Below are 9,891 nucleotides of genomic sequence, written 5' to 3' on the forward strand. Positions count from 1 at the left end.
TCGTGTAAACATATAGCTACAAAAACGCTCATTTTTTTCCTTTGTCTTTCAAATCCAGGGCCAATTTAAAAAAATGAAAAATTAACATAGTTAAAAATTAGCAAGAGGTTGATTCAGTTTTTTTAACTCGTGCGTCTGTTCTAAAATAAAACTTTACTTTTCTGTCTTCGAAAAACCTTAATGCTAAAAACAGAAGCAGTGAAAAACAAAATTGCAGAAGAGGGTTAAAATCTCGATCAATTTTCATGCTAGATCATTGACAATATTTCTTTGAACAACTGACCCGGGCTGTTCAAAAGGTGGATAATGCTATCCACCGGATAAATCACTATCCAGTGGGTAGCGTGGTTTCTTTTGTTAACACTTATCCACTGGATAGCGATTTATCGATCCGGTAAATAGCATTATCCAGCCTTTTAACAACCGGGGTCTGGATGGCAGCAAATTAAATTTGACCAAAGAGCCAGCCTGAGGTATTTTTCAGTCGACAAAAAAACTCTGGATTGAGTTTCCGGAATTTTCTAGTGGCAACCGGAACAGAATTTTCCCGAATTTTCCGGAAAGAGGACAACCTCACGAGGTACACCCAAATTTTCAGAAATTTTAAACCTGAATTTCGTTTATTTTGATTTCGCTCTCAGAAGTTCCTGATTTTTGGGTTGAATTGTGCGTTTTTCTGAAGTTCAAAACTCTCAGTAAATTTCGGTAACATTAGTTCTCATCTCGAACATTTTGGAATTTTATTTGAATGGAAAGTGTTCCTGGTATGTTTCCGTGCGCTAGGAGATATTGTTTACCTTTTGAAAACGACACCATGGAAAAGAGAAAGTCAAATTCACAAGAATAGAAGCAAAGGGTAACGCTCTTAAAAAGTATTTGCTAATGCTGATTTACATAGAGTATTATCGTCCTCGATATTGATTGATTGATTGATTAATTGACTGATTAATTGATTGATTGATTGATTTACCATGTAAGTCCAAATTCAAAGCTAAATATATAGGACTGCGTTAGCTAATCAACTAATACATATAATAAATCGCAAACATAACTAATAAATCGTAAAAATACCTTCTTTTGAAGACTCAAGCGATTCCGGCGATGCAATATGACGGGGGCATCTGTTCTCGGCACTCCTTTAGAGTCCTTGGCAGGAATGAAGACTTATATAATTTAAATGTTAACCAATGCCTTTCTGTTCATTTGTTGCTACAGATTCTACTTGCAAGGAGCTATATGACTTGACTTTGTAAGTGATGGGTTTATTCAAAGTTTTACTTATATACCAGCATGAAATTTACAATGCACAACACGACGTAGTGATACGGCGTAAATATATCTAAGTCCTTTCGTGATGTAGGGCACGATTTGAGCGGAATGAGGTAACTGCGTTCCAAATCAATACTTGGAAAGAGTGTGAACAAGTTTACAATATAATCAGAAACTCATCAAAAAGGGTATTAAAAAATTTAATGTTTATCCGATTGAAAGATAACTCCCGAGTCTTCAAGTTCTTGTCCTGGCTTCAGTATTAAAAACATATTTTTAGTCTCGAGTAGATTAAAGATGAATTCGTCTCCGGATGTTAACCACTTACTCTGCGGGTGAAATTTGGCAGTAAAGGCAAAATATCGAATATACCAGAACTAAATGGTCTTTTTTTCTGAAATTCAGAACCAGAGAAAACAAAGCCTACGACCTTGACGTAGGATCCGAAAATACTCCTGTCTACTGTGTAATGGTCGACACTGGAATGGGAACATGTGGTGGAGGTGGATGGACTCTGGTCATGAAGATTGATGGAACACAGGTATTTTATCCTCCTTTTTATAGTCTTGTTATTATTCCTGCCGTATAATTCACAGTAGATATGTAATAGATAGACAATACGTGTAGATGTGAACTACTCTGTTTATATTGCTACAAAATGGTATCTAGGACCACATCGTTAACTGAAAATAGTTATCCTAAATTGTGTAGGGCATTGCTAAGAAACATTTCTTTTTGTCAAAGAGAGCTTATAATCGAGCCAACTAGGCCCATTAAGAAGCCACGTCCACTCAAATTCAAGGAAAACGTAATTACGAGTAAGGTTACCGTTTCATTTGATTGAGCTCGGTATGCTGTGCGAGGAATAGAGGCATTCGTCTTCGGGCTTAGTCTCCTTCGCATATATTTTTTTGGGTGAATTTTGTGAACTACAAGTTAACTTCCCAGACTGTGATTATTTTACACGGGATAAAACCCGAAAAACCTAAACGCATGCGTGGCATGGTTTCCACACCAGAGATTCTTGGTCAAATGCTCACTATCTCTTGTTTTCTAGCAAACTTTCCACTACAATTCCAATCTCTGGAGCAACAAAGAAGCATTCAATATAGTAGGAGGGGAGACTGGGTTTGACACACTTGAGACCAAGCTACCGACATATTGGAACACACCCTTTTCCAAAATCTGTCTCGGTATGAAGATCCCAGGCGAGGAGAGCACGAACTTTATCACCATAAACGAGGCCGCTGATTCGCTGCAATCATTGATTGCTGACGGGCAATTCCGAGCCACATCCCTGGGTCGTGACACGTGGAAAACGCTCTTTGGTTCCCAAGGCTCCTTGCAGGACAACTGTAACAGAGAAGGGTTTAATGCAGAATGCCACGAACTGGGCGGAACCAAAGCAAGAATCGGTATCATTGGAAACAACGAAAACCACTGCCGCACTTGTGATTCCAGAATCGGGTTTGGAACAGGAGGGCGTCATGACGACTCCAACACTTGTGGCATTGAAGCAGTCGCTGCACCAGATAATGGAGACAGGCACATCAAGGCCATGGGATATATCTTAATTCAGTGACCTCGCATGCTAGTTATGAAATGACGGATGATGGTGCAACTAGGGAAATGCTAGTTTTTTTTTGTTTTTTTGTTTTGTTTTTTTAATTAACTGATATCGCTAACTTGACATAGCGATATCGATACACATCGCACAGCAAAAGAAATTGTTATTCTACTATTACGCAATTACCCCACGTTAAGTCAAGGGAACGCGCAAAATATGAGCCCTTATTGCACCATAAAGTCATATTTTGTTTTGAGATGTATTTCAAAAACTAGAAGCCGAAAAACGGGAGAAAATACGACATATACTTTGCAACAGTGGAGTACTAAATCGATAAGGTTGTTTGTTTAAAGTGACTATCCCAAAGAGTCTAAAGCTTACAGTCAAAAGGTCTGCGGGATCCAGGTATTCCGTTTTGGAAAAGCCACGTTTCAGTTAAAGTTAATATAGAGATCCACGACATGGACATTATTTCCGTTCCCAATTTTCCATGAAGAATGGAACGAACAAAGACCAAGGCTTTTAGCTTTGTGGGGCTTTCAAAAGAACTGTTGATCCAGATTTGCTCCACAAAGAGTCGTCATTTACTTATTTATTTCTGTTTAATTTTAAATTTCTCTTGAAGATTTCCCACGAGGAATGGGTTGTTGATCGAGGTCATAGAATAATCTCTGTTCCAAATTTAACGAGTTTCGTAATTATAAAAGCTTCATCAGACGAGTGGATTGGGAACTTTTCGTTTCTGCTGCAATCTGAGGACGTTTGTATTTACTCAACCATTCGGGCTTTACCCAATGTCCTGAACTCTTTTTTGCTTTTTAATAACGGCATCATGGAATTTCTTCCCACAAGTCTCAAGATGCCCGCACGCCTACGTTAAAAGCACTTCAACAGTGGCGTTCGAAATCAAGTTTGTAGAAATATACAATAATTATCGAGCAGTTTAAAAACAAACAAAAAAAAGCCTAAAAAAGCGATAAATCAAGTGCTTCTTAGCAGTTACAAACGAAGCTGGCATTACAAACACAAGTTCCTGGATTATACAAATGTACTTCGCTTTGGGTATCATTGTTCTGTCTATTGTACCATGGGCGCATCGTAATACAAAATAAGGTTTGACGTGTAAATGGTACATGAAAACATGAAGGAGAGATAGAGGATTTAGTTCCGTTAACTTTGTTTCCTTCGTGTGTATAAGTCACAAGTGAAACATTAAGGTAGTCACTTGTTGATATTGCTTTTATTTTTTTCCAAGTTTGAGTTTCTCACAAGCTTAGGCGTCTACATTTGATCGTTGCTAATAATTATAAATTTATAGTTTGTCTTGTGTTGGTCTTGTGATCTCAGTTTTGTTCTTTGTTTTGTCTAGGTTCGATCACTAGATTTTCACAAAAACATTAAGGCTAGATTTCAATTAAGAATTACTATTCCACATCGTTTTCATTGGCTGATTGTCAGTTAAGTTGTCTTCGGCCCGCTGGTGTATCTGGTTTTTGTCCAAGTTATACCATTGAGTTCTTTTTAGTTCTACAATAAATAAATTCAAACATATTCACAATTTAGTCATTTAGCTTAAAATCTTCGATCTTGCATTAACCAGTACAATTAATCACTACAATGAGTAGCATAATTAGAGTCAGTAGTAACCGAAGAAGTCGATAGAAATGTCAGCGCTTCGAGGAATATAAGCTATTGAAGTCCCCAGCACTAGAGACTATCGACACCTTTTCTCAAGGGCGAATTTGCGTTCCCTATAATTTTTTAAGACGTGTTGTGTGTTTTTCCTTGTCACTTTACATGTTTACCTATGACCTTGTGTTCCACAGAGAGAATAAGTTGGTTCCTTGCCAGTACAGCTCTCTGAGAAACAAAATGGGACTTCTTGACTAATAATCTACGGAAAGACTATGTGATCAATCTAGGTGATGATCAAAAATCATATAAAGTTATATGCTATGCTAACACTTTATGTTCTTTTAAAAACAATTCAGCTGAAGAAAATAAGATACTCTTGGTTAAGAGCATATTCTGAAGGAAGATGAATAAATATAGAATGTGAAATGGACAATGATAGAATATAGAGTTCTAACACTAAATAAAGGGACACTATGAAGGCATTGCTGTATTTTGGTCAGAACAGTGTTATAATTTCGTCTGAGAATGGTTCGAATTTAAAGTGTAAAATTGATTGCTGGTTCTTCAAAATGTTGAGAAGCCATTGCTTAATCTCCATTACACGTCATTGCCTGCTCTAGAAGAGCAATACGTGTAATTAGATGAGTTTGGGTATGCCAGCGTTAATTATCAAAGCCGGGGTTTGTATTTTTTCTCTTAGATCAGATTTTTTAAAAAAAATATATTTTCAGGAAGGTTGTTTGTTGTGATACACAATATTTTGTAAACGGCCAAAGATATTGGCATGTCTTGCATTTCAAATTGATGTGCCACGGTCTTGTTTTCTTCTCTGACTCTAGAGACCAGCTGCTCTTTGGGAAAGTTCCTCTTGAAGGGACCTATCATAAGAAACGGCAAAACCCAAAGGACAAACATACTCCATCACATCAACTACGCTCATGATTCAAACATCTTCCTTTAACTCCGTCTCATAACTTGAAAACATATGAGGCAAGATCCGTCTCAGTGGCAGCACCTACACTATGGAATGTTCCACCATTTGAAATAAGACATAGTTCGTCTGTGTCCGTCTTTAAAAATAGACTCTTTAAAGTGTTGCCACTTTTAACTTATGGCGCCGAGTTCAATCCGTGACCCTAGGGCAGTCATAAGTCTGCTGGATTACTTGACGGATAGAGTCCTCCTAAGTATGTGAGCAGGTCCAAGGAGGACGGTCTTCTGTAGCTCTGTTATTCCAATATTGCCTGGGATCTTGCCGATATAGTTTTCTGTTTCCTTCTTGAAAAGTCCGAAAGCTCCAATGATCACTGGGACAGTTGTTGTTTTCATTCCCCACGTTTTCTCGATTTCAATCTCAAGATCTTTGTACTTTGTGAGTTTTTCCATTGTTTTCAAGGAGGTGTTCCTTTCTGTGGGGATGGACATAACGATAAGCAGACAGCTTCTTTCCTTCTTGTCTTTCACCACTATGTCTAGTCTGTTTGATTTTATCTCTTTGTCGGTTTGGATTAGCATGTCCCAAAGTATAGTTGCTGTTTGGTTTTCTGTCACAGTAGCTGGTTCATGTTCGTAGTGTTTATCTTGTACTTTGATGTTATAGTGTTTGCATATTGTCCAGTGGAGATATGCTGCAGCTTTATTGTGTCTTTGTATGTACTCTGTCTTGGCAAGTTCAGGGCATCCGGAGACAAGGTGGTCAACTGTTTCTTGAAATTGCCCACAGATTCTGCACACTGGGTCGGTGCCATCTTTCAGGATCTTGTTTCGGTAATAGTTGGTCTTAATGCATTGATCTTGGGCAGAAATAATGAAACCTTCTGTTTCTGATTTGAGGCCAGTGTACTCAGCCACTTGTGGGTTTTGTCTTGATCTACATCCTTCTCTTTTGTTGTTTTTGAGTACTGACCATGCAAAGGCTTTTCTTCCCATTTCCTCTTGAGTTGTTCTAAAGCTTGGTGTTTGGCTTTCAGCTTGACCCTTCGGGCATAGGTCGTGGCTGGCTCATTCTCTGCCACTTCAGCTTCTGGTAAGCTGAGTTCTCGCCCGTATTTTGCGGCTTGATGGTGTATGGACATTGTTTTCTTGCTGCGGTCGTTATCCCTCGCAATTTTGAGGAGGTAATCATCTTTGTTGTTGAGATATGTGTTAAGGCCAATTGCAGTTGTTTTGTAGGTAATTTCTAATTGTACAAGACCCCTTCCACCTGCCTTTCTAAGGATATACAGCCTGTCCATGTCAGCTTTTGGGTGGTACATTTTTGCCATCGTCAAGAACTTCCTTGTTTTTCTGTCTAACTTCATAAGTTTTTCTATTTTCCAGTTTATGATGTTGAAACTATAAGTGACGACTAGGACAGCAAGAGTGTTGATTGCTTCAATATAATTCTGATGGCAGCATTAAGTTTGGATTTGAGCACCAGGCGAATTCTACGGTAATACTCTTTCCGAATTTTCTCTTTCATCTTTGCATGTTGGATCCCATCTCCTTCATTCACACCAAGGTATTTCTAGGTGTCTTCCTGCTCGAGGTCTTGTATGGTGGTGCCAACATCAAGTTCGATGTTTTCGGTTTTCGCCAGTTTGCCTCGTTTGAATGTAGCTTTGGCGCACTTGTCAAGCCCAAATTCCATTCTTATATCATCACTGAAGCCTTTGACAATTTTAAGTAGGCCTTTCTGGCCTTCATCAGACTTGGCATAGGTTTTCAGATCGTCCATGTAAAACAGTTGAGTGATGTTTGTGTTCCTTATTTTGTATCCGTAGTTACTCTCATTCAAGAGAGAGGATAAAGGTGCTAAAGCTATGCAGAAAAGAAGAGGTGAGAGGGAATCTCCTTGAAAGATACCGCTGTTTACTTTTATTTCACGAGAAGATATTGTTCCTCTGGGTTTTATTACTATTTTTATTATTATTATTATTATTATTATTATTATTATTAACGATTGAAACCGAAAAATAATCAAGTTAAGTTTTATTAAAAATCACGTAGTAAGTACATGAAAGTCATAAGGTGATTGCTATGCTATATAACGCGTGCGCTGTGTGATTTCAAATCGGAAAAAAAAGTGTGGCAGACTTTCTTATATTTTGTCTTTGTTTCTTGCATAAATTGGTAGAAATATTTCTGTAGTTCCCTTCAACAATTTCAGTAAAGTCTTCACCATGCTGTTCGGAAAGCATTTCGTGCAAGAGTAAAGATACTGAGTCATCATTTGCTATCATTTAGTTCAATTTTATGCGTTTCTTTTTATTTTATTTTATTTTTTCGCTTTTTTAAACTTTAGAATCGACTATTTCAAATGCAGATTTCATAAATATGTTAACAAAAATTTCATTTCATAACCACACGATCACTTTGGTATTGAACAATAAAAAACAACAACAGTTTGTTTCTACTACTTTAAACAACTAAAAGAATTTACAAGATTATAATTATAAATATATAAATAAACAGTACAGTACATACAGTAGTGGGACACCCAAAATAACTAAAAAGCTAAACTAGTTGGGTGACTGTAATTATAATAACTAAAAATGTAAGAGTCAGGAAAGAGGCACAACAAATACATTGGTACACATAAGTATCACAAACTTGGTACAAGATTAAAAATACAAAACAAAACAAAATAAATAGATATAAACCATCAAAATATCAGTAAAGATTAATAGAGACTAATGAAATGCGAAGTTAGTTCTTTTTTAGATTGATTAGAAGTACAACACTTGAATCTTTCATCGAGTTCATTCCATAATTTAGGTCCATTAAATCGAATATTAAATTTGCCATAATCGAAGTAGTAGAAGTACGAAGTAGGAATCTTATTGCTATTCTACACTGATGGCTTCTTGTTAAAAAATGGTAATAAAGTTTCATGAAATGTTTTGCTCTTGAAGTGGGAAGATTTATACTGCTAAACTGCAAATTATATATCAAGCGATCACGGATCAAACTTATTTCTGCTCTAGTAATTAGCTCATTAATTTTTTTTTTCTTTTTGTACAAATGTATGACATACGTGTTATCTTGAACAAATTTAAGTACATTTACATCACAAAGTTTTCTGACCTTTTTCTCAACATAACTCAAATACTTCAATAACGCTAGTTTTTTTATGTTACTGCTGTTTTTTTTCCCCTTAAAGGAGAAATGTGACGTTGAAAAAAAAAAAAAATGGAAGTGAAGTATTACTTTAGAAACAGGTGTTTTTGATATTAATTCGACTTTGGCCTCATTTTAATTCCGGTCGACCCTGGTGGTAAAACTTTAACAGATTAGAAAATGATTTCATAATATATGTGTATAGTATATTTATATTTGCATTTCTTTTCACTTTTGTCCAATTCGTCAAAAAGGAGAAAAGAGTGATCTTTGTTTTAGCAATTATACAATGGTGAAGGAATTGTTTGGACTTTTGAACGAAAAACAGACCTTCAATACAATATTTCATCAGTTCCTCCCAATTTTTATGGTAAGTTTTAAAATTAACATAAGAATAATTTTTTTGTAATGGTAGCTGTAATTATTATTCTCAGCCTAATTGAGAAAACTGTGTGGCTGTATAAAGATTGAAAGACAGTGTTTTTAATTTTAGTTACTGAATCTTCACGATGTGAAATGTTCGGAAGAAGTTCTCTTTGGCCACTAGTCTTCACTTCAAACATGCCTTCCATTTTCATCTCGTGTACCTTTGTTTTCATCCTTTCATTTGGTCTGTTTTCCGAGGGAGAAATCTCTGAAGGTTAGTTTTGTTTCTATTGATAAAGTTGATGCAATCGTGTTAAGCTATTACTAATACGTCTGTAAAGGAATTTGTCCAATTTTAGATTGCGAATAGTTTTGTTGTAATATGTTTTCATTTTAAGTTGCCTAAAGAAAAATAACAAGGGAGATTTGGTCAGATTTGCTCAGTCGAATTTGGGCCAAGGCCCAAGCTAATGTCAAGTGAGCCTCAATAAGCAGTAATGGAGCATTAATATGCAAAAAAGGGGCTTAAACAGCATTTCTAGTGCTAGGTTTGCTTCTTGAGCAAAAAATACATAACCTCGCTCTGAAAAATTGTGCAGTTCCTTAAATTGGGTCCTCTATAGAGAACAACAGTTCCACTTCTAGTTAGTTGCTTGTACGTCAAACCACTCCTACGGGTTTTGCTTTCCACCACCGTATACATTTCCACATGGGGGTGGCAGAAAGGTTTATAACTCTAATAATACGCTTGAAATAATTGCTCGATTCTGATTGGCTAAAAAAGAGTACAGTTTTCGTCTAGCAGTAGTGCAAATTTGAAACACCAGTGCAAATTACAACGAAGATATCCCAAGTTAGTATATTCTCAGCTCCGACTATTGCATTTCTAGCTCTCTGATTGGCTCAAAAACTCCGACTATGAGCCATTAGTCGGAGTTTTACCTTATATGGAAAAC

General features: G+C 36.6%; 2 protein-coding genes across 2 annotated transcripts in view; one reads left to right on the forward strand and one right to left on the reverse strand.

The window, feature by feature from the left end:
* LOC145485567 (uncharacterized) overlaps positions 1 to 2,851 on the forward strand; it is a 6,323-nt gene extending 3,472 nt beyond the window's left edge. The window contains exons 5-8 of the mRNA XM_081464218.1: positions 380 to 394; positions 1,216 to 1,249; positions 1,675 to 1,810; positions 2,327 to 2,851. Of these exons, the coding sequence (XP_081320344.1) occupies positions 380 to 394; positions 1,216 to 1,249; positions 1,675 to 1,810; positions 2,327 to 2,851 (710 nt within the window). The remainder of the gene's footprint in view (positions 1 to 379; positions 395 to 1,215; positions 1,250 to 1,674; positions 1,811 to 2,326) is intronic.
* A 2,747-nt stretch (positions 2,852 to 5,598) lies between these two features.
* Positions 5,599 to 6,666, reverse strand: LOC145484813 (uncharacterized). Its single transcript, XM_081463454.1, has one exon. The coding sequence runs from the start codon at positions 6,398 to 6,400 to the stop codon at positions 5,633 to 5,635; it is 768 nt and encodes a 255-aa protein (XP_081319580.1). The 5' UTR covers positions 6,401 to 6,666; the 3' UTR covers positions 5,599 to 5,632.
* Between the last annotated feature and the right edge of the window lie 3,225 nt (positions 6,667 to 9,891).

Source organism: Orbicella franksi, chromosome 4 (assembly GCF_964199315.1).
Source record: "Orbicella franksi chromosome 4, jaOrbFran1.1, whole genome shotgun sequence".
Taxonomy (NCBI): domain Eukaryota; kingdom Metazoa; phylum Cnidaria; class Anthozoa; order Scleractinia; family Merulinidae; genus Orbicella; species Orbicella franksi.